Here is a 25850-nt window from a genome sequence, read left to right as displayed (position 1 = left end):
AAGCAAACAGACAGTATGATGTGTGGGCTCAACATAACTCTCTGAGGAATTCCTGAAGACAAAACCCCCTCAATAAATAAAAAGAGTTTCTTGTATGGCCTCATAAACCAGTTACAGTAATCATGCGGTGATGAGTCTTGTGAAAAAAATCTAAATCTTTAACTATTCAAAAACTAGGAAACCCCTGCTAACTTCTGTCACTGACCCTAAAGCAAATTCTAAAATCATGCAGTGTGTTTTAAGTGGCTTTTAAAGGTCGTTTACTTGGATCATAAAACTTACTCAGTCAATAACGGTCTGTATAAAATTTAATTTCAAGTAGAAACCAGGCTTTCGCAAACCAATTCGTCGGCCTCTCCGAAGCAGCCCAGAGTCATAACTCTTCTGGCGTCGATATTTTTTCATGTGACAGAAGTCACAGTAAAATGATGTGTGAGTGTGTAATACATTAGTGTTCCAGCCATAGTAAAATGTCCCATAAATCGTCAGGGTTTTCTGTTTCATACGCTACATCTCCCTTCGTGGATGAAATGGGGGGAAGAGAAAAAAATCTGAAAAGTATTGTGAAGATTTTGTGATCAGACCCAGATGGGACCAAATCATTTTTCAAACTCTGCTAAAATGAATAATGCGCTTTCTGATTTTGCATAAGTAAGAATAATGAGAGGTTTTTCTTAAGGCTGGGAGAACAAGGATACAAGTTATGGTTTGACCATTTTAACAACCATTTACAATAAGGGAACTCAGAGAGAACCATGTTATTTTTATTTTTAGAAATCATAATATATACACTCTTTGAATTAAAAAATATATATATATACAGTCTTAGTTGATGTGTCAACATCCAATGTCACTAGCTTGTCAGCATTTATAGTTTGGTGTTTTCTTCATCTGTTGAGTACATATGGTATTTCATTTGCAGTGAGGTGCACTTAAACAGTCAAAGAGCAACTTTCAGAAGGGAACAATGCCAGAGCCACTGCTGCCGTTCCTTCTCATTGACGCAAACTACACAAACCTCCTCTCCTGTCACTACTGTAATGATGTGGTGGGACTCACACCTTCTACTGAGGTCCCTTCATTCAGATTAATTCCCATTTTGTACCTCAAGAGGTCAGTCTAGCTCCCTGTGCCAGCAGCGGCTGACCACCTGAACTGATAGCCAACACTGAAACTTGATAGAAGAGGCTGTTTTCAGAAGAGGCAGAGCAGAAACCTGAAACTGTTCTTCTGTTACATTGATAGTCATCAAAATCACAGTGTCAAGGTGAGGAAACAGAAAGCTGTGAGTCTTCGGCTGTGCACATCATTCAAGTACTTTACTCTTCTTCGCTAAATTAGTTGCTGTACAGTACAATATGATGATACTTATTGATCTCCATTCCCTTGATTGCAAAGTCAACTTCTAAACGGTAGCAGTAGGAAATCTTTGTTTTGTTTAAGAACATTTCAGCAGGGAACTTACTGTCCTAAGCTAAACCATTGTCCTTTGACAACCTGACACCCTGGCGCCTAAACTGTTTCTGAAATACACAAACCCTTGACTCCCAAAAGAATAAGGCTTAAAGAAAGAATTCTAAAACACTTTGATGCTGTTGAAGTACATATATGATGTATTTCATGGTTTTGTGTTGTTGTCTGATGTATTTTTGTATTCTTGTGTAATGGGCCAAGTGAAGAAACCAGCACATTTCCAGGGCAACTTTAACTGAGTTGATAGCAGAGCATTTTATAACAATCTTAATAATAGAAACAATAGTTTTGGAATCAACCTAGTATAATGAGAAATACAAGCTATTTTTCTTGTAATGTCCATCAAAAAAAGAGCCAGAGATAAAAACGTTTCCACCCACAGCGTCTTTGCAAGACCCGGAAGCGATGCAGCCGAATGACATGTGAAAGTTTGGCATGAAAGCTGTTGTACTTGCTTGTTTTTGTCAAAAAAATCTGCTCCTCTTTTGCTCTGATTTGCTTTATCTAAACATCTATGCAATTCTATGCATGTATACAAAAGGCATGCTGGGAAATGTAGGAAATCTTTGGTGTAAAATGATCTGAGGGTGGAATTTTCCCTTAATTTAGTGACTTTGAGCATTTGTAACACTCTGTCAGTGCTACCTTGCATCACCACCCCCACTAAACCAGTATGTGGTTAAAATCTTAAGACAGAAATTAAATAATGAAATGCAATTCACTCTACCTGATGGTAATTCTTTGCATGTAAGTTGTGACATTACTGCAGTCCTTACTTGTGGATTTGTCTCCTCCTTGAAAAGAACTTATTCTGTTGATGAGTAAAACCAACTCAATACATCTATTACACACACATAATGCTCTTAAAAAGTAATTTCTAAAATAAAAACCGACACTGCAAGCTTTCAGTGCTTTTCTGAAGGAAACCCATACAAGAAGTCCTCTCTTTGAGTTTTCCCTCCTGTTTCCATGGCTGCTGCCAGTTTGCCGAAGAAAAAAAAAATGCCAGGATGTTTTCTTTGTCCTGCACGACACTGCCTACATTTGACCTTGGCTTCAGATGAGGCTGTTTGGACTCGCTGTGAAATTTAACAACATCACAGAGCCAGAGGATGAATTACTTTAGTATTCTCTGCCTGCTATGATTCTCGGTACTGTGATTCCTTTCTCATTTATTGTGTATACTGTACGTACAGGCCAGATCGTTCTAATATTCATCCCCTTTATGTCTATCTTTTAGATATTTGATTTTAGCAAGAGAAAAGCGAGAGCTGAGATCATCACTCCTTCAAACTTCATCTGTTTCCTGCAAATCAAAAAATACTCAAAACTTTTATTTTCACTATAGAAGCAATCTGCAGAAATTTTTACTTTATCAGAAACCACACAGTGGATGATCCCAGAATACATGAGGAAAAAACGTTGACAAAAACTGAGCGCATAACATTTCCCAGAAGCCTTTGTGCAGCCAGAAAACTAACCTATATGAGGACCCCCTTGAAAATGAGATGGTGCATCTCAAGGGTTTTATCCTCTAATTAAATTTTGAAGTAAATATGGTCCTTACTTTTACCAGGATTACAGGATTTTGAAGACTCTTATGAACCAGATTAGAAACAGTAAAAACAGTGGCAGCTCCAGTTCCTGGCTCTGCTTAATGTAAGCATCATATTTTCCTTATTTCAGTCTTGGCTTTCCCCTGTTGCGTGTTACAATGTTACAGTTTCATTTAGCAGACACTTTTATCCAAAGCAACGTACACATGAGAGTTAATACAACACAAGCAAGGATCTAGTCAGGAGAGAACAACGCATGTAAGTGCCATAAAGCTAAGTTCAAGTCTAATAGGACATACAGTAGGTGTCAACAGGCAATGCAAAAAGGGCATAGAGACGGATAATATGTATATTTCACAAGAGTATGAGAATCACATCCTAATCAGCAGGATCAACTCCTTGATTGGTTTCTTTGTTCATATAAACACTCTGCAGACTGTTCATTCTCTGCTCAAAGCTCATACCCATATCATCACAGTCCTGCAGAATCCTTTGCATCTCCAAATGTCAGTTTTTCAGGATATGAGAGAAACAGGTTTATTTTTCCCTTTTGACACCCATAGATTTTGACATTTTGCAACGCTTCATCGGTAGAGTGACTCATGAAATATTTTTCTGCATATTGGAGACAGTGTGAAGTGTCAATCACCATAAGAAAAAATATGCATTTCTACAAGCCACTTGTCATATCTGTCCAATGCTGTTTTGAAAGTGACTGAAAACATCCTTTTTTAAACTTTGAATGAATGTATATAAGAGGGATGTTACCTATGATACATAATGCGGGTATGAACAGATAATGCACTCTGAAAAGATACCGAAAGCATCCGATTTTTTAATTATTCGCCTTGTCACCTGACTGACATGTTTTGCCACATTACACCCCTTCTTCTCAGCCATATTCATCCTCAACATGGACAATAAACATCCATAAATCAGTTTCCTTTAGAAAGAAAGGCACTCCCTATAACTTTAGCTCTTCTTTCACAATCATCAGATTTAGACTTTTCTTGAGTTTCAGTTTTCACCATTTTTGTGCAGCAGTGGACAACATCTGGACCTCCTCTCATCACGTAAAAACCTGCAATTTTTAAAATTTTGCAGAATGGCCAAATGATCTATTATGGCATGTTTTTTTAACTTAAACCCCACCACCTATGGGTGCACTCCTAATATATACCATAACAGGTTGTATTACTGTAAATAAAAAGCATGAACTACTGTATCTCCAAAATATCAGCTTTATGAAATAAGAAAAAATAATCTTATTTTAATCTTTATGAAAATGCATTTTGTAGATAATTCAAAGGGTTTTTAGATGTTTACCAAAGAAGCTAGAGAACTTTCTTAATCCATAAAAAAACATCTACATACTCCTTAAGTGTATCTGAAAACATACAAATCACCTAATATGGAACTATGTGGTTTTGTGTGAGAATATAATAGTTTTTACCAGTGGTGTTTGGACTCTTTTTCCACTTTTTTACAGTAATTACTACTTTATACTTAAATGTTAGTTGTGTATGTGTGTGCACATGCACATATGTGTAGTACACACCCCAGTACATGTGTTTACTGCCTCATGCAGATGTTCGTCTGCACACATGTATGCACGTACTGTGGGACCAATCCTGAATCCTTGATCTCCAACTGCATGGACTGGCATGGAAACACTCACACACACACACACACACACACACACACACACACACACACATACAGATAGGCTCACACACCCACTCCCCAAACCTAAACAATGATCCATCATATGAGTCCACATCCTCCTCTGGGCCACATCAGTCCCTTTGCTGCGGAAAAACTGATCCCAGAATCGGCTGCTAACTGTCAACTGCAGGACTCTGAGCCGCCCACTCACCACTAGAAAGAGACCACTGTGGACGCACGCATTTAATAGGCCTGCCATCAGAGTAAATGGAGGCTTAGTTTGAGAGTGCTCTGATCTTGCTCTGGATTTGTGACGCTCCTCTTTTTTGTAAAAACCCAAAGGGGAGCCCAACACAATGGTGGACTTGTCGAGGCTGTAATTGTGATTTTAGTTTTGTTCCTTGTCATTGTAGGTGAATTGTCTGGCATGTCGTAGCTGTCATCGAGGTTTGTGTGTGTGTGTGTGTTTGCGTTCTCTTCTTTTCTCTCCTCTGAACTCATGCAGCCATTAGAACTGGATGTTGGCAAACATTCAGTGACTTTTGTTTCAAATCGAGATGCCACCATTTGGGGGGAAAAAAATGCCACCTGGTTTCACATTTATTGCACAAAATTAAAACAAATTAATGTTCAGTTTTGGTGATGAGAAACGGCTCAAGACTTGATTTAATAAGGAAAAAGATGAATATACAAATCTGATGTTACCGTAAAATATTACATGTAAAGGGTTAAAGCGTTCAAGGGGTTTTTTTTCTTAAAATCAATATTTTTCATATTTTTTGTGCTTAAATAAATGGATGCAGTGTGTGTGTGTGTTTGTGTTCGGTCATCAGCCACTACTACCCTTGAGCTGCCCACTGCTTCAGTATGGATATGGCCACCCACACACTCTGCCCTGCTCCACCATTTATATCAAACTTTACATAATGGACCATCTGTGGACCCTGTATGGTTAGCTCATTAGCATCGCCACAAGTTCCTCTTTGTGCCAGTTACAAAGTGATTTTTTTAAAACCATTTTACAGCCTCTTGGCAGCTGAGTTGGCCAACATGTAAAGGTGGACACAGTTAAGATAAATGTTGAGATTTGGTTCAGTGACAATTTTAAACAACATGGTTTTCATGGGAATCCATGAACAGGGAGAGAGAGTGAAACCCGCTAGTGAGTTCATTCTTACAGGATTATAAAGCTGTTGTAACTTTACACTTCTTCCAAGGTGAGTAAAGTACAGTAAGAAGAACAAAATGTTTGAAAGAAAATCAGCTATTCTTGAAGGCTAACGCAGCTAAAAGTTAGAAAAACAGTTAAGATGTAGAAGTAGATTATTTATATTCCAGTAACAAAAGCAGGGGTCAACACTTGCTTTATATTACAGCTACAGAGGATGAATCTGTCAGAAAAAAGCAATCATATTATAAACTATGCCACCCCCATCAATAATTTTACACATTTCAGTGTTGTCTTACCATTGAAAACAGTTGGTGTACTTTCCCCTTAAATCCATGAGAGGCATATTATGCAGAAGCAATTCAAGATGAAAAACAGAATTAAAAATTAAGCAGATTTCTAACATCAAACAGTAAATAAACAAGAACAAATGTAGAGAAAACTCAACAGAAGAACAGAATAAGACTTTGATTATTAACGCCATGCTTCGTGCAGCGTGTTGTGTTCTGTTAGATGAAGCTCTGGGCAGAAACTTCATCAGAGACAGAGTCGGGCCTCTCTGGCTGTGGCAACACACTAACCACTAATATCAGGTTGTTCAGCAGAGGAGAACAACAGCACGGCCACACTAACCAGACAGCTGCAGCTTCCTGCATCACAATATGCTGGAAGAGGGATTAGCCACTCAGCTAGCATAACAATACAGATAACAATAGTACAAATAATTATCATAATTACGCCAAGATCACTGTACTACTGCAGACACAGCTGCCACTGTCTGTATCCATGGAAATATGATATATCAGAATCAGAATAAGAATTTATCGGCCAAATATGTTTGAACAGATGAGGAGCTTGACTCCAGTTTCTCAACGTACTGAAAGATACACATACAGAAGACATACAGCTAAACAAGTACAGCGGGTAACAGAGATAAGCAGACATTAACATATAGTTATGTACAGGCACGAAAAAGAATAAAAAATAAATATATATGGACAACAACATATATATAATGTGTATACACAGGTGAAACTGTCATTTTAAACTATACAGTAGTGCAAATAGTATGGGCAATGTAATACATCACTTTCAGTGTATACAGTGGGTTATGTACAGTGTAAATATGTAGATATGTACACATTTACAACAGTTTGCACATGTTTATTGCACGATTTGAATATAAACTGAATGTGATTTGCATATATGATCAATATTGGTGATACATGGTTGTAGCACAGGGATAGTTAACTGTAATCACATGTCTGATTTGTAGTTGACTGCAGTGGATTGTATTTGGATGGGGGGGTTTTTTTCAAACAAAAAAATACAGAAAATGGATACAATAAAAAACAATACAATACAATAGAATACAGGTGAGGACACAATGCTAGTCCTTCTGTAACACCAACTCCTGTTACTGCTATTTTTAATGACCAAAACTATCACTGCATCACTATTATTTTTTCAGTGATTCCCACTAACATCCCTTTTATTCTGTGGAATAAAAGAGATGTGTGTGTTTCCATCAAGGGCTCACCTGGAGTAATATGATTCTCCTCTTGTCATTTTAACGACCCGGTTCTGCTACTTTGAATTGACGGAGAAAGACTGAAATAGAAGTCTTTATTGTATTAACTTCTATTTTTTTTTTAAATCACTTATGTTTCTGCCAATTTGAAAGTTTGTAAGGCTTTGATTAACGATAAGTAAAAGCATTTTTTTTTCACACTGGCCTGCTGTATAGTATGCATCTTGTGTGGCTCTAACAAATTTCACATTTAGTTTTAGTTTTTATGAAGAATTCATGAAACAAAACCACTTTAGAGGAGACTATTTGAAGTTGTGGCAGTATTGTGAGCATTTTTGAAGGATTATATGCCGTGCTTTCTGGATGTTTTTTTTATTTGGTGGAGTGTGTTTTGAACTTTGTGAAGCTCTGACGGACCCCGCAGCTTACTTATCTGTGGCAATAGTGGGAATTGATATCACCACACAGGGGTGAAAATGTGCAATGGAAAAAAGACTGTTTCCATTGAGCCAAGCTGCAGCTTTGTGGTTCATCAGTGTGTGAGCATGTAGTGTCGGCTGATTCAAATCTAATGTATCAAGCTTTAAATAGCAGGCACGTTGCCTCAACTCAGGGAGATTACATTCTTTTCAGCGTTTCCTTTTTTCTTTTGCAAAAGTGTGTGTTTGAGGCGTTCTGTGGTAAAAGGCTGCATGTGCACGCCCTTGTGTGTGTGTCTGTGTGCACATACGTATGTTTCTGTCTTTCTGTAAATACGTGCGTGTGTGTGTGTGTGTGTGTGTGCGCGCGTGTGTGTGTGTGTTAGGAGCGAGGAGTGAATGGCTTGGCTCCACATCAAAGGCCCCTGCAAGTCTCTGCATTAACGAGGCCCTTTGTTTCCTGCCTCCCAGATTACAGCACGTCTCTCCCTGTGCTGCCAGTGAGCGGTGTGTGTGTGAGTGTGTGAGTGTGCATATGTCTATGTCTGTGTGTGTGTGTGTGTGTGTGTGTGAGTGTGCAGAGGGCACGGTAACCTGTAGACCAAAGGCCAAGGTCTGATCCTCCTCCTCATCTTCCTTATTTAATGTAACCAAGACCAAAGTAATCCAAGGCAACTACAGTTTTTCAGTCAAGTTCATGAATTATCTTAATTTCTAGAGTTAAACTTTCATTAAAAACTTTCAATATTTGTATCGCTAATGCTTTTTTGTCATGTTCTTTCTGTATTTTGTAATTCCCCCCTATATTATTCATGGAAATATTTACGTATCTCGTTGTCTATGTTCTGATTTTAGCTGTAAAGACAGTACAGTCGTTATCTATATCTGCTTCTGTATCACAAAAAATGTTCTTGTGGGTGTTTTGTCTCTTATGCAACACATGCAAAATGAAACAAACGATTACAGTGTGAATAACTTTCTTCAAACTAGTAGATGTATAGAATGAAAACAGCAGAAAACAAATGGCGATTAGACATTTGTGAACTTTCAATGTTTAGCATCTGATGTAACTGTTCTTTATTTAGAGGAAGCCATATGTTGAATCCTTACTTGGATGTTAGAGGGAAAAGGGAATAAATGGGAAACAGGGCTTGTTTTAGTTGAGAGATAGTGTATTCAGTAACAGTTAGCCTACTTAAAAAATACAGTAACTGTATTTATTTTTGCTCAGAACTAGTCTCAAAGAATGCACAAAGTCTCATCTTACATGCTATAAAAATTAAGGGAAAACAAATCTTTATAACTACAGTATATAATCTGCATGATTTGGTAACCGTTATCTCACCTCGGTCTTACATGATAATTCCAGAGTCACATGCACATGCATACTAAAGACACTGTGTTGTCTTTACCGGCTGCTCAGTGTCAGTTCTGAGTTTGTGATGTTGAGTCGGAGCTTGAAGAAATTAAATGCAATTCGCAAGAAGAGCGAAATCCACTAGAAACCTCTTGTGGAATATATTTCAGAAGTTATCTCCCAACCTCCAGACCTGCCTTTAAACCTGAAGCCTAAACCTGCAAATCACCTCACCTCACCTCAGTCAGCTAAGCGACACACAAACAAACCTTGCAGTGAGTGCATGTGCGGTGACACGGCGTGACGCAGAAGCTTCTTTTTGCTGCTATTTCCAGTCACTATCAGACTTGTTTTTCATAAGCCGGGGCATGATTTGTTAATGCATGTCTTTAAAAAGTTCATGAACTGAAGCGGGTCTGAGTGAAGATAGAGCTGTTCCAACCACAGCTTGCTTTTTCTTTCCTCTGAGCACACAGGGAGAAGAGCAGGCTGCGTGCAAACATTTGAAGGGTTTTGTTCCAAACAGAGATGTAAACGGTTGCAAATAAAAAGGGGTTTCTCCTCTTACCCAGTGATGGATAGCACAATATGAAAAAAAGGATGGCACTTTAGAAGACAATCCTTGGAACAGACTCGGTGAAACTCAGCAATCAAGTCCTCGGTTGCCAAAGAGCAGCTTTAGTGTTTTGATCCTCTGTATTTCTTCAATATTTTTGATGTACTGGCTGAGCTTCATCACTGCCTGACACTTTTAAGTTGTTCAGGATAAGATAAAATGTACATTTATTACATTTTAGATCCTCAAAGTCACAAATAAAGTCTTTGCAACTTCGTCCACTGATCCTCTGGTGAAGACCAGCGATGAGTCTTCAAAGCTTTATTCCCTCCTCTGTTTATGTTTGTTGATTTCACCCGCAAAGCCCTCCTCGGATCTGATCTGTGATATCAACTCATAAATGTTTGATAAGGAGCTAACGAAGAGGTAAAGGGACTGCATTCTGCTAAATCAAAAGAGACAGACATTCAAATTAGCAAACATTCAGCAAACTAGAACTTGAACAGGCCTCATTATCCAGCACAAGACATCAAGTTCTCTCTCTTTGTTTTTTATTTTTACTGTTATTTATTCAAGTTTTTTTTTTTTTTTTTTTGCTGAGCTAGTATCTCCTCTTTTCAGGATATTCACACAGCTACATGTTCACCCTTCAGAATCGAAACCAGTATTTTATTGTTGTCCAGAATGTGCTGATTGTCATACCAATCCTGGTCTTAACACTGGCTTTTGTAACCTTTATTAGTGGTTAACAGCACGTTGCTGTTGTGTCTCATGTTTCCACCTCTGTGTGCTACTTCTTAAATGAGTTCTAAAAATTCTGAAATGATTCAAAGGTTATTCACTCCCACAGATATCAAACCCACATTCACAGGAGTTATGTGGCATTGACATCATCCTCACTGTGAAATAAATTACTTTCACACAAATTCACAATAGATTCCAGCACAAATACAGGGTGTATCTGATGACATATCTCAGAAGATAAACAAGCACTTAAAATAACAGGATAAGTGGATTTTAAGACACGTGATTGATGTCATTGGTTATTGGCACCTGATTTATAAACTTGATAACCCTGCATATCAGCTGCATAAACCCTGAATATCATCTACTTCGACCTTTTAATGCATTTTGCATGAAGATTGGTGACTATCTTGGTCCACATAACATTTAAAAACAATTTAATATAAGTCATACATAACCTTTCATCTCACTAAAACCACATTATTGCTGAATATTTAATATTAAGAGATTAGTTTCATAGTAGAGGCATAGGAATAAAATAAAACTGCTGAAAAGATTTGTCAAGGTTCCACATTGCTGGCTGTATGTTGCCTTGAAGGACATGGTTTTGATTGTAGGAGAACTACCAATAAAAAGCACACAAGTGGTTCCAGTTAAGAGCTGTTCGCTTGGATGTGGCTTAACCCCAATGAAAGGACATGATTTAATTACTCTGCTGCTTTAATGCGCCTGATGTTTCTTTAGAAAGCACAGTATATAATCTTTTTTGAACCAACTGTGATTCATCTTTGAAAAAAAAAAAAAAAAAAAACATGTTAAAGAGAGAACGTTTCCCCCCCACTGATGATTAAGAAATGGAAAGAAACTCATTGAAATGACATTCTCATATTTAATGAGTCCTTTATACTCTGACAGTAAAGTGTGTATCATTCATTTCCACTGTTTACCTTTTTTTAAAAAAAAAAAAAAAGGTGTTTGTGTTCAGGGGCGAAAACAAGATCTCTGTGTGGTGTCTGATGCAGAGGTTCCCAACCTGTTTGACTTGTGACTCCTCAAACTGAAGCAAACTGAGACCCTTGACTCAGATTGCATATCAGTTGTGGGTGGTAGACATAACATTTAGAGGCTTCAGGACATCAAATTATCCAGTAATGCACAAGAAAGAAGCAAATATAAGTCAAAAGTCTGAGAAAAATAAGAAATATGCTATATCTGTCATCCTATCCTAAGATTTATCCTGTCACCCCCAGTTTGAGAACCACTGGTCTAATACAACAGCTTTTTCTTTAATATCTGTGGTTCCAATGGAAACTTAATGCTTGCTCTGCATTTTGATTAAATACACATTTTTAACAGGAACATGTATAAATACCAAGAATGCCCCATTTCTTTTCTAACGTCTTAAACTTTTATCATTATTGCTGTCTATAACCAGACTGTAACCAGACTGCAATAATATCTGTTTGCACCCTGCTATTTCCATAAGCTTTAGATAAATAAATATATAAACATGTTTCCTTTATCATAAAACCACAGTCTTTGTCTTGCTCAGAGATACAGCTCGTATCTGTGTCTGCATTTGAAAAGCTCGCCTTCTGGGGTCACAGCAGCGATGCATCCTTTTGTTTTCTGTGTGGGCTGCTTATCTTTTCTATCTTCTCATGTTTCCTTATTTGGCCTTTCCTGCCAACAGATGATGTGTGATGTCACGACTGCCATTAGAGTTTGAGATAAAAGATGAAGAGATAGGATGCCTGTGTGTGTCTGTGCTCAAAAACTCTGGACTGATATGGCAGGATGGTGTTAACTTAAAATACGACTCTGATCTGACAACATTATCAAACCCTGTGTGTATGTGTGTGTGTAAAAGGGAGCAAGAGAGAGAGAGACAGGGAGAGAGAGAGAAAGATATAAAGAGAGAGAAAGTGTTTTGTAGGTCAGAACACCTCAAAGTATTTCAAGAGAGATCATGTGTAGAGAATGAGTTCATTTCTGGATTTGTTTTGTGTGTATGTGTGTGTGCGTGTGTGTGTGTGTGTGTGTGTGTGTGTGTCTGTGAGTGAGAAAGATGGGCTAACTATCGCCTATAGCCTTATGTGAACCTGTGAACCCATGTGATGATTGTGCGTAACTATCAGCACAGATATTCATGGGAAACTGTGTTAAGATCAGAGTGTGGCAAGCTCACGAGGCAACGTGGCCGACACAGGAGAGGTGCTGTCTCTCTGGAAAAACAGCTGTCTATATTTAATCAAGGCGAATAAACAAGGAGTTTAAACAACTCATTTATAATTTAGATTTGCATACATTAAAATCGCTCATTTTAATCTTTTTATTAATATGCATCGACGATATTGTATAAATATGCAGTTTTATGCAAATACCAGGCCCATTTTCTGTTTGTATTTAATTCTGTTTCCCAGCTGTGGATCATCATTTTCATTCAAGGCAACCGACTCAGATTAAGTCAAATATTAAGTCACAGCATGGGAGTGTATAAATATTTCTCAATTAAAAACTCTGAAGACCAGATATGCTACTGTATCAGCATTAAAAATGCATTGGCGTTGGGAGGAAAATAGGGGAAGGCAAGTTACGAGTTTGATAAGACATCAGAACTTCAAGTCTACATCTTTGAACTATGTTTTTTCTTTTTCTTCTTTCCCTCCTCCAATCAAGTAGTTGCAATAGCTAGCACTTTTTGCTGTTTTGGAGACTGTTACAAAATCTGGGGGATGTAAGGACCAGCCAAAAACATGCTGTGCCTCTGTTATTGATGAGTATGCCGTGCCTTCTGATGTTTTTCACAGAATGTCCTACATTTTGCTGTTTCTTGCCTGAGTTGCCACTTTTTCTGTCAGTGCAAATGAGGAGTTTTGTTCTGAAATGTGAAAACGACCAACTGAACAGTGTGACAACAGCCGCTACAAAAGGACTGCTGAGATGGAAGTAAAACTCACAATGCATAATTACTAAAGTTAACTTGATGCTGATAATACCCCCCCTCCAAAAAACAAAAACATTTTACAATAGCAGTTGCATCTTTCAACAATAAAAATGTGGTTAGACTACTTTTTTTTTTGTAGAAGTATGTTTTTTTAATCTAGAGAAAGTGACAAGACACATGTTTTGTTTGTTTTATGTGAATGAATCACAAAAAAAAGAACAAAAGACAAGGCAGGTTTTACTCACAAGAGGAAGCTGTCTCCATCACAGAGGCAGCCTTCTCTTCAGTAAACAAATCACACACAAAAAGTGAAAGTGAAGTTGTGCTGTGTTGCATTTAATCAGTTTTACACAGTAAACAAAACGTTGCATGTTGTCATCAGCTAAAAACATTTGACGCTAGTATAGAAGCGAACGCATGTCGAATAGATTTGCAGTTTATCGCCCCACATGCTTTTTTTTAAATCTTGTGTTTATTGATATATTTAATATTTCATGTATGCATGCTGATAATATTCAACAGCCAAAGTACGATTTGCAAAATAGAAGCAGTGGGGATGAAAGACGTAAAGGTCAAAAAAAGTTCCTTCTTTCTTTTTTTAATTATTTAATGCTCATTTTTATAGGGACGCATGTGGACCAAAGCCACATTCCACAGCATTTACAGCCTGTTGTGTTGTGCAGTGCTCGTCCCCTAGATGAGCCTCTGATGGGAACTAGTGAGAAAAATGAATCTGTTATTATTTATACATTTCCACAATTGATATTCATGTAGCTTTAAGTGTTATACTTTCAATTAAAATCCTTGTGAATGTGCATGAGCGCATGACTAAAAGTTCAGATGGAGAGTCATGCACGGAAACCTCAACTAAACCAACTTTGGAAAAAAAAAAAAAAACCTTGGAAAAGGTCATCATGGAAAATAATGAGCTGGCTCCACATTAGAGAGGGGGGGGGAAAAACATTTTCCCACATTTGAATGTAAAAATTGGTTTTAGCTCCTTAAAGTGAATCATTGTCATTTGGTTTTAAACCAGTTGATGGCAAATAAAAAAAAAAGTGCAGATTATGTGCAAACTTGGCATCAAGATTATAGCTGTACTCCAAAGTAATTATCATTTCAATATGGTTAATAAAAATTAAAAAAAATGTGTGTGAGATAAACAAAGCAAAATGGATGAAAAAAATAACTCTAGCTGCAGAGAAATAATGAAGAAAATGGTGCAGGATCTGTTTCCTGAAACCAGAGCACACAAACGCACTCAAAAGTCTTGACTACAACGTCGAATATAACCAATCTATACGTCTGAATCGTTGTCCTCGGGGAGAATATTTGACTTATGTGAAATTCTGGTGGCCAGACGCAGCAGACTGTTGCAGCCAGGGGGACCGTGGATGGTGTGAACTCGCCCCTGGAAGTCATGAATAATGCCTTTGCAGCTGAGCTCAGGGAGGTGATGTCTCTTTAAGAGGCTCAGCCCTCTGCCGAAACAATCGTACAACCCCCCAACAAGTCATCGGACCTGTCAATCATCCGGTCGGCGTCCTTTGAAGTCGAGAGTCCTCGCCTTGTCTTGGGCTCAAATGAGCTGTTTGCTGGAGTAGGGAAACATTAGTCCTCTACCAGCCAGCCGGGGGACGCCACAGCTCAACTTTTTTTTTTTTTTTGTTGCATGCGGTGGGGGTTTCTGCACTTTGGAGGCGTCGCACGCTGAGGAGATTTAACAGAAAAGTCCTTCTTTTCTTTATTTATACTTTTTTTTGTTGTTGTTGTTGTTATACATATATATATTTTTTAAAAGTGTATAATATCGCGGGGGTAAGTCGACATGCCTCAGCTCAGCAGCGGCGGCGGGGACGACCTGGGAGCGAATGATGAGATGATAGCGTTCAAAGACGAAGGAGAGCAAGAGGAGAAAATCCAAGAAAACGCGTTCACGGAGAGAGACCTGGCCGACCTCAAGTCCTCTTTGGTGAACGAGTCGGAAATAAATCAAAGTCCGAACGCAGCGGTAGGTGGCATGGAGTGTGTGTGTGAGTGTGTTTGTAACACAGACAGAGAGTGTATGTGTATGTGTATGTGTGTGTGTGTGTGTGTAACAGAGAGAGCGAGACAGGAAAGCTTGTTTTATTGTACACGCTGCTGACAAGCGTTGAATGAAACCAAAAAAAAAGAGAAAAGCATAAAGCCTTCAGGGTTACAGTTTCCCAGAGGTTTACTGCAGGGACAGGACAGGGATGCCATATCATAGGTGAGCAACAAAAAAAAAAAAACACCCCCTAAAGTATGACAAGGTTGTTATAAACTCACTCTCACTCTCAGACGCACTCTAGGATAGTTGTGTAGTTCATTTCTATAAGGGTACCATCGCCTTATTTCCCTTTTTATTTTTGTGGATCATTTGTGTTTTCGGTCCCTTCCAGGCGGTCAGACGGGGACAGCAAGGCGAGCAGAGGGGCTTCCCAGAGAAACACCGGGAGCATCTCGACGGTGGTAAGAAAGACAAAAACACACCTCATACACTCACCCGGTTCGAGTAGCCAATACTATCTCTGAAAACAGCTGAGAAGCGATAAAAACCCTCCTACTGTGTCAAAGTAAGGAGCATTTAGGTCACGGGGACACGTGCTACTGCATTAAAGCCAACTTCAAAGAGTTGTTTTCAGGTGTACGCTGCAAAAAACGGAAAAAAAAAAATGCCCATCGTGCCTTCATCGTCTTCCCCGGTTTATCTCTCAGACATCTATCACTTAGTGGGGAAGTTTCCTCTGTGTCTGTTTCAGATTAGCTCATGAGATATTCAAGAGATTTTAGTGGAAATTACTCGCTTTAAATGTCCAGTTTAAGAAGTTAGGTTGTGAAACATGGTCTCTGGGTGTTTTCTTGGCCTTGAATGTGGTAATCCCACCTTTATACAGTACAAAGCTGCTTGTATCAAATGTTTTTTTGATACTGTGCAGCTGTGTTTGAATACATTTTGGATTAACAGACATTTTTAGACTCAAACTGTTGACATGGTGAGGCTTTTTTTTTCCTTTTTTTTTTTTTTTTTGCAGTGTAGCTTTATGCCAGACTTTGCCAAAAGTGGGGTCAATCTGGGTCCTTGAGAGGTTTAGCTCTTGCTTCTTTTTTTTTTTCATGGTTGCCACCCTAAAGAACAGAGTAATTTCTCCTTTCCTCCCTAGAAGAAGGCGCATTTAGAGAACGTATACACGGCAGTTTTGATTATAGGTGCTGTACTGCAGGCTGCACTCAGCTGTGCAACTCATTTCAATCACTTCTAAAAGGAAAAAAACTGTTCTCACATGGTGTATGTTTGAGCAAAAATCTTCCATCAAAAGTGGATTTGCAGTGTCAAACGTGTCTATTGGGGGGGTCTTGGGGAACAAGTGAAGCCCACAGAAAAGAGACTCTTCTGAGTCTGAATGATGCCATTGCGTAATTTCGTATTCTGTCAGTCTGGTTCCGGCCACGTTAAAAGTTTTGGCACCTTCGGAAGAACTCAGCAAGTGACAAGTGATTAGAGTGGAACAGTAAAAAAAAAAGTAAATGAAAAAGACCTGTGTGTGTGTGTGTCTCTGTGTGTCATACAGACCAGGTATAATCTAGTTATAGCTGACCCACAGAGATGCTTAATATGGGTGGTGGTGAGAGATAAATTAACACATAGGCTACAGGAGTTCACGCCTCTCAGGCAAGGTGACGGTTGTAACGCTTTTGTCTCAAGTATTGTAGTCTGCACCCATACAAGGATATAACATGTAGTAACTAGAACACTTGTAAATAGTTGACCTACTTTGTATGCACGTTTATTTTGGATCTCAGGTTTTTGTTTTTTTTTGTTCTGAGACACATAGATAAAACTTCTAGTGAGACTGTGGGAGTAAGTATTAGAATTTTTTTGTGTTTTGTTTATTTATTTATTTATTTATTTTATTTTAATCCTTACAGCACAGGGTGTGAATAATGTTTCTACCATAGCCCTCCCTTTTTATATGAATTTAAATCAAATTTTAAATATCTTTTAAACCCATATTTAGACCCGTCCTCTCCAAACCAGAAGAGTTTGCTTAGAAAATTTAAGAATAAAAAGTTTCAACTCCTACAAACTGAACATTAAAATTAAAAACATTTGTCAAGTTGTTGCGTTTTTTGTAACTCTTGTTTCTCGTTTTTTCATGTCTGACCTCCAGTGTCGAAGCAGCAAGATGGAGGCATGTACAAGACGCCGGCGTACCCGGGGTATCCGTTCCTGATGTTGCCTGACCCCTACCTCCCCAACAGCTCGGTTTCACCATCTGTAAGTCCACTTCTGCTTCGATTCTGCTGCTGGCTGCAATGCACTGTTCACTGTTTCTCTCCTAATGGTTTATTGTGTCAGTAGCTGGAGACAATCTGAGGTCTTCAGTATCCACCCAACTAAAAGTCTTTCTTTGGACTTGAGTGCAAGTTTGTGCACTTCAGATGCTATTTGTATTCTTTTGATATCAAGTGCAAACACTAATCATGTGGTTTTGTGCTTCTGGAGGGAAACTGGCTTTTTTATTTGATGGTCTTTTTTTTTGAATAGTTGTCAATGTTGGTGGTGATGCTCTTGCAATAGTAGCAGCTCACACTGCTGGAGAAATAAGAAACAAACACATTCTCAGGGATGGAGATGTTTCGATGTTTGGTGGCTGAAACTTCATGCTTCAGGCACCAGAATTTGAATAAGGTGGTGACAGACGTTTAAAGTTGTAGTGATTTTTCAGGTCTCTTTTTGGATAAAGGTATGAATATTCCCTCTGGGTATTTCTCATGATTTGTATTTTATATTTTGTGCTTGTTGTCTTGCAAACTAGACAATCTCCACTTAAAACAGCCAACAGTGTCTTTCTGTATTACATACGCTTGGCATACTATGGCCTCAACTATAGTCTTAAACATTTTACTTACTATTTTACTCAAATCTAATAACATTTGTAGCACTATATGCTGCTTTTTCAAATTAAAAGTAGAATCTGAGTTACCTGCCTGCAAAGAAGTACTATTGTTTGTTTCCTTATTTTTTATACTGTATTTATATTTGTGTTTTTTTGCAGTTGTGCCTCTTTAAATGTAGTAATAAGTGGTTGATACTGCCTAAAAACAACATAAACTAGCAGCAGCAGCAGCCATGAGACAGATCAATAATAATTACACAACATACACCTCTGTCAATTAAGCCTAAGAAACGCCTCCCTCCTCCTTTCAAATTGCAAAGCAGAAACGATCACTTTATTCCAGCACAGTGCACGAACGTGCCTGTAGCCTGATGCAGTCGAGTTCGATTTAGGTTCAGGGAAGGAAAAAAGAGTCTCCTTCAGTATGAGATCACAGTCGCAGCACTGCAAATCAGTCACAAACTTTACATGTGTTCCGATTTGGCTTTGAACTGAGCTGTCCCCCCCCCTCTCCCCTCCATAACCCCCCCCCTTACCCCCACCCATTCCCCAACTCCCTGATAAAATAAAGCGGTATTTAAAACAGAGCGAAATGAAATCAAAGCGCTACAGCCTCATGAGGGAACCCAGAGACGGAGCTTGTTTTTGTTTACAGCCTTTGCTGAAGTTGGAATATGATTGATGTCGTCATCGTGAACCGCTTCACATGACGCTTTCCATCAGTTTGTGCCGTGTGCGTGAATGACAAGAGGTTAGTCACTGCTTTTAATAGCTGCTCTGAGTGTTAAACCGCTAAAACAAACATCAGAAAGGCTCGTGGAGGGATTTCAAGTGTGCAGTATCACTCATCCAGCCAGACAGCCCTAAAAAATTAATCAGAAAATCCCTTCAAGTCACCCATAAGAACCAATATCCATGGATAGGCTGACTAATTGCACCAAACATGAGTGGTTGTGCCTAATTCATTTTTCACGTGCTGTGTAATCCTGTTGCCTGAATTAACCCCCTGCTCTAGCAAGACAAGACGTTGCTAAACAGCAAAGATGCCTGTTTGTGAGATCACATGTGCTATAGACTGATCTCATAGGAATCTGCTGTATCACAAAATCTGCTTTATGGCCAGATTGATGGATTTTCTAACGACACCTTGAAGTTTCTGAGCGTTAAACACCCGAGACCCATCGGGTTGATCAAGGGGGGGGTTTTAAAAGGGTCACCGAAGGGTCAAAAAAAAAAGAAAGCTGACCGTTGTTACAGACGCTCTACTAGTGAAATGATTCCTTTTTACATACCACAAGCTCCCACGTTTTCTTTGTAGTTAGCGGTAAAATAAACTTTCATTTTAATGTCATGGCTTCTGTGAAAGTCACCTCTTCTCTCCACCACAGTTGTACATTCTCGGGAAAGATAAACGTTATCTCATAGAGGTTCAAAACAAAAGTAGGGGAAACGGTTTACCCGCTTGACATATTTTGACATATTCGTTCCCCCATACTTTTTTAGAAACTTTTTTTTTGAAAACTTTTAGAGGACTTTTAGAACAAATGTGTCACCTGGAAAAAATGATAGTGTTTAAGTATTTTTGTTTTTTCCTGGAAAGAAAATCTGACACAACAGTAGCTTTACTTACACTTTAAAGTGTATGGGAGAAGTACATACATATAACATGTACATTAGCATCTCACAGGACGTTGTAAGTTATTCATAAAGGTCCACAGTGATTTAGAATATCATTGAATGAACCACTTGAACACTCGTACTCATATTTCCTTAAACATTTAATACTCATCATTGCATAATACAGAGCATCCGGCATCGTGTTAGACAAACACGGTGAGCAAGTGTGATGGTATGTGTGATGGTATGTGTCGCTCATCAATGTGTCTCCACTTCTCTCACCATCTTCTTACAATCATCTCTTCTCTTCCTCTTCTCTTTTCTCCTCCTCTTCTCCAACCCTGGAGTGCCAACCGCAAAGCCTCTCAGAGATTGTTTTTGTTGAGGGTGGGGTGGAGTGTATGTGTGTGTGTGTGTGTGGATGGGGGGGTGGTTGGTGGTAGCAAGATAAAGAGCACTTTCTTCCCCCCCCCCCCTCTCTCTCTCCGTGTGTCTTGGAGACTCCACACAATGCTCACTTGTTGCTGCTTCCCTTGTAATTAGCCCGCTGGTTGTGAGGCGGTAGCGGCATATCAGGCCCCCGTCTACCTGCCACTTGAAAGAGCTGAGAATAGTGGTTTAGAGGGTAGTGGAGGGATTGGGGGGGTCGGGGGGGGGGGGTGATTATGGATTGAAGAGATGGATCGGAAACTACAGGTCTGGGAGACTGACTGAAAAAAGAAGGCTGCTTGGTGTTTTCCTAGTGTTATGGTGTTAATGTGGGACAAGGCGACACATGTAACGTCTCTGTGTGTGTCTCTGTCTGACTGTTTGCTGTTCATCTGTGTCGGCATTATGACTTTGAAAAGTTTCATTCTTTATTTCTAGTTCCTTCTAGTAATGGCAATTCTTGGAAGTGACGTAGCCTGTTGATTATTTTATTTGGAGCAATCATTTAGTTTATAAAATGTCAGTGGAAAATGCCCATCGCGGTTTCCCAGAGCTCGAGGAGATGTCTTCAGATTGCTTTATTTTATTTTTCAGCTGATGAACATTACAACACATTTAACGCTAAATGGAAAACAGAAAAAAGCAAAAATATTTGTATTGGAGGAGCTGAAAGCAATGGATGTTTGGCATTGTGATGATTCACTTCATTGTTTCAGCACTAATAGTGAGTTTGTCGGCCTTCTTTGTCGATTTATCTATTCAGTAGTAAAAACGTTTACACCAAATCATCCATCTGGCCTTGGCAGATGATTTACTCTCTTTGTGTCATGCTGTAGTGTACACTGGATAGTAGGTGGATAACATTTTTCAGGATAAGAAGATTGATGTTTTATTATGTAAAAAGTAACCATTGAGTTTTATTGAATGTCCTGAAGTTTGATACACATAAAAAGTGAACTATTACTTTATTTTGGCCAGTCTAGTCAAGGTTTTTCAGATGGAGAATCATCTATTCCACCGCTGCAGAGAGGGGGTTTTACTCTGTCAAGAGCTGAAATGATTAGTAGGTTAATATGAGTCGATTGACAGAAAACTACTTTGAAAAAAGCCAGACATTCTCCAGCTTCTCAAATGTGAGGATTTGCTGTTTTTTCTCTGTTTTATATGATTTTAAATCTAATATCTTTGGGTTTTGGACTGTTGGTCGAACAAAACAAGACATTTGAAGACATCACCTTTGGCTGTGGGACATTGTGAGAGACAGTTTTCTGATGTTTTGTCGGCCAAATGATTGACCGTTCAATTGATGAATGATCAGTATATGAATCGATAATGAAAACAGGTGCAGCCCTCATTTTGTTATTTTATCAGTTTCTTTGGAAAAAAAGGAAAATTGCTCTTGGTCGTCCAAAAGTTGAACCTATTGTCGCATCCAGTTTGTTGAGAGGCTTTGATGGTAAACGTCTATAAGTCAGTTTGAGACTTACTGTTATCATCTTTCACCAGTTAAGTCGATCAAATAACAATAAGAGCAATTTCTGAAAACCTTTAGTGTGTTCCTGTAAACTCCTGTAAATTGTCGAAGTCATTGCGAGAGCATCAGCTAAGTGACTGAAAGTCACATGTTAATCGTAATATTTGTCTGTCTGTGTCATTCCCTCTCCTCCCCAGGGCAAACCATGTGGGTTTATCTCTCACTTTGCAATACTAGTAAGACTAGTAATCTAGTATTTGCATGTTATTCACGCCTTTTTGAATATATTAAGTGTAACCTTTGCTGTGGTCTCCCGGGCAAGGGGTGTGAATGACAACCTGTCTGACCCTTATGCTCGAAGGTCACATTGTATTTCATATTTCAACAGCAGTAAAGACTCATAGTGGTTGTTGTACTGAAAAGATTTACATATTCTTCTATTTCACACCAACCAGATTGACTAAAGGGACATTCCTCTCCTCTCCAGATGGATAAATCAAATCTCTTATTGTTCTGGTATTAATGTTAACATCTCATGTAAAAAAAAAAAATAAAAAGCTCCTAATCTCTGTTGAGAAGCCATTTTTACAAAACGACTGCACATTTTCGGCACATATTCTCCTCCTTATCCCATTCGGCGATAATGCTCCTATTACAGCATTTCATGGGACATTTCACTGTTGTTATATTAATGTAGATATCAGCCGTTCTTTCAGAGGAAGTGGCCAAAGAAGGAGATTTGTGGGATTCAGAGATAGGACTAAACTCTCTCAGCTTGTTGTCTTTGGATAAAGCTTTATCCGGAGTGTGTGAGACAGTGCATATTGTGTTTTTGTGTGTGTGTGTGTGTGTGTGTGGGTGCTGTTCAAGTTCATTACACTAAGTAATTTGTATGTATCTAAGGTTTTGGCATGCTTTGTGTGTCTTCATCTGCATGTTTTCTCCTCAAGTTTGTTGCCTCAGGCTTGTGTTTTTATGCAGGGTTCATGGTGTGTTTTGTGCGCTAATGTTTGTGCTATGTGTATGTGTGTGTGTGTGTGTAGCCAGTGTGTGAGACCTTCGCTGGCTGTGTGTATAATGCTGTGGATTACCAGCAGACTGTTTTTGAAGGGATCATGAGTCTTTGTCGTCTTGAGGAGTCAAACCCCAACGGAGGAGAGATTGGCAATAAAAAAAAAACTGGAGTATTTTTCTCTCTTCAGCATCCACCCATCTTTCTCCTTCGCTCAGTTCCTTTTCCATCTATCCATCTCTTTACTTTGACTTCTTTTATACGGTTTGTCCTCATCATCTTAGCTGGTTTTGTATATGTGTGGCGCAAAACAACTCTCTGTTGCTGCGTCATTATTCGTTTTTTTACTCCGTGAGATCATTTTAAGGTACTTTTGAACCATAAATAGGAGGATTTAAAAGCGACAAAGCTCAAGAGTTCCCATTGATTTTGGGTCACGGGACGGATGGAGAACCTAGTTGTCGGGAAGCATCCGTCCTGCCGATGTGTTTCGAGCAACTTGCTGAATCTCTACCAGCTCAGGAGTGCTGCTATATAGCTGAGAGAATATATATAATTCACTATGTTGTGCTTCTGTAACGTTATTACAGTGTTATGAGCTGCCTTTGGTCAATGCTCGATTTACGGTTTTATAAGGAGGGTTTCATAGAAAGCGGACGGAGAGTAAGTATATAGAAGGAAGAGAAGACAAAAGGATGCGGGAGCTGGGAAAGGAGGGATGAAGAAGAGATGTGTTATTGTTGTGTTGTGGTCTTTTTTTCATTCATTTCAGCCTTGTGATCCCATGACCAGGAAAATGAATACCTTTTAAAATTTACAGAGTTGACTAAGAGCAGTGTTTCCCCCGCAATTTCTGATGTTGGTGGGTGTTATTCCGTATTAATGGAAGGTGATATTTTCTAGAAATTGTTAGTTTGTAGATCAAACTTAATACATCAGTGCATTTTGTGTGGGCTCCTGTCTCTCTCTCTTGCACCTCTTCATCCAACTGTCTTCTTTTACTGTTCCTCCACTGGAGTATTTAAAACTTAATTGGTCAACAAAAACTGCAGAAATATCCCCATGTCTTGCTGTTGAGCACTGTTAAGCCAACAATGAGTTCACCTCCAGAAGTAAAGCTGCACTTCCTGCACCTGCTTCACAATAAAAGCCTTTTAAAGTTATGCCGGTGGAAGGCTTTTAATGTGAAGCACCACAGTAATGCTAGCTTTGCAGCCGAGGATTTCAGCTCTTATAGCAAAATAAATGACCGCAGGTTAAAGTAAAAGCAGAAAAAAACTTCTTCTGCCACTTCAGAAGAAGTCGGTGCCAGTTTGTTAGTGGAGATTGGTGGATGTTTGGATGACATTAGTGGGTGGCCCGCCCACTAAAACAAAAATAGGGGCTGCAAATTTTTCTGTAGTGGCCAATGACTCAGAATTGGAGTTACTGGTGGTTAAATTTTAATATGCCAAGTATTTAGACTAGATTTTAATCAATAACCTTTACCAAACCTCTCTTGAGTGTCTCTGTCTGTGTCTTTGTTTAGGCTAGTTTTTTGGATTCAAGTTTGCATTTAAGGCAGCTTTAACTTGCAATAAAAGCAGATTTTACTGCTGAAAGCCTGAAAATGACAAATAAACTTGGACTTAATGTGATTAGAAGTGTTAAAGCTCTCATTTGATTTTTTTTTTTTTTTTTTTTTTTGGGCTGCGTGCAGTTGTATTCATTGTCAGAAAGGCTGTGAAACTACCTATGATGTGGAAGCTGTGGTCACACGAAGACGTCAGCAAGCTCGGAAGACAACGTGCCACTCTAAAACTCTTTCCCACTCACTGTTCCTGGACACCGACTGACGGGTTTACTGTACTGACCACTTCGTCGGGATAACAGTAAAAAAAAAAAAAAAAAAAAAGTTTGTTTGAAAACATGTAAACTTAGTCACTGGAATTTACAAGTTCAGCAGCTAAATGTCTGAAGAGCAGTGTCGTTGTCTAGTTTGGGGGAATTTCCTGCTCATTTCACATTTCATTTCACAGACTAAAATTGAAAATTTACAGGAAGATTGCTGAGAGACATTTTACATGTTTGGGAAAGGTAGGGGTGAAACCTCGTCATTTCTAAGACTCTACAGGCTCAGCTGCAGTGTGTGTTTTTTTTTTTTTTTTTTTTTTTTTTTTTTTTTTGAAAATTTGAAGCATCTCAACTTTCAAAATGTCCCTCCATGATTTTCTTTAAACCAAACCAGTGATGTTAGAATTTCCAGATCATGCAAGGAAACAGCGGTTTAATTATGTTTACCCTCTCCTACTGACAGCCTGTTGTTTTGGAGGGAAATATAAAGTTTAATGTCTTCAGCCCATAAACTTTTTCATTACGCCTCCTCCTTGTATCCATTCAAAAATCAGCCCGCTGTCGCTAACAAGCTTCCCTCCCCATTCCCCTTTTTCCTCCTCCTTGTATCTCCCAAATAATACCAGTTCGATCCTCCAAGATCAAGGGAATGGCATGTGTGTGTGCAAGTCTCTAGGATCTTGCCACTTCCTTGTTTCCCATTGTATTGCGGTGTTGACAGGGGGGTTGTTCAGCCAGCCCCTAGTCTCTTGGTAAACAATGGCAGCAACACAGGCTGAGGCCTCCATAATCCCCCCTTCATACAGACCCAGGGGCTGGGATGAGCAGTGCTGGGGCCTCCCTGCCTCTGACTGGCTACGATAAGGACCCCGCCGCTCGGATTTAAGAGGCCTAAAAGAAAAGCAGCTTTCACTTGCAGGCAGCAAAGCTGCTGTCGGATGGAAACCTTGCATCTCCAAAGGTGTTGTTTCAAGTAAATAAATATATATTTAGAATTCAGAAGTGTCAAGTATCACTTGTTACACACATGTTATTCCTCATGTTGTCCAAGTCAAAACAAGTTATTTAAAAAGCTGTTATATATTATATATAATGGTGGAGTTACGAGGAAGAGCGCTATGGGATGGAGAAACTGGCAGAGTCTTAA

At 39.0% G+C, this 25850-nt stretch overlaps 1 protein-coding gene across 12 annotated transcripts in view; it reads left to right on the top strand.

Annotated features, from left to right (window-relative positions):
- The window catches only part of tcf7 (transcription factor 7), a 112189-nt gene that overhangs the window by 16763 nt on the left and 69576 nt on the right, over positions 1–25850 (top strand). For 5 of the 12 annotated variants that reach the window (XM_042430193.1, XM_042430192.1, XM_042430199.1 and 2 more), the window contains exons 1-3: positions 14929–15427; positions 15840–15909; positions 17610–17716. In XM_042430193.1, coding sequence (XP_042286127.1) covers positions 15245–15427; positions 15840–15909; positions 17610–17716 — 360 coding nt within the window. In that variant the 5' untranslated portion in view covers positions 14929–15244. Of the gene's footprint in view, positions 1–14926; positions 15428–15839; positions 15910–17609; positions 17717–25850 lie in introns of those variants that run through there. The other 7 variants (XM_042430195.1, XM_042430200.1, XM_042430203.1 and 4 more) reach the window with 3 other exon arrangements.

This window comes from Thunnus maccoyii, chromosome 13 (genome assembly GCF_910596095.1).
Source record: "Thunnus maccoyii chromosome 13, fThuMac1.1, whole genome shotgun sequence".
NCBI lineage: Eukaryota > Metazoa > Chordata > Actinopteri > Scombriformes > Scombridae > Thunnus > Thunnus maccoyii.
This window is presented reverse-complemented; position numbering and strand designations above follow the sequence as displayed.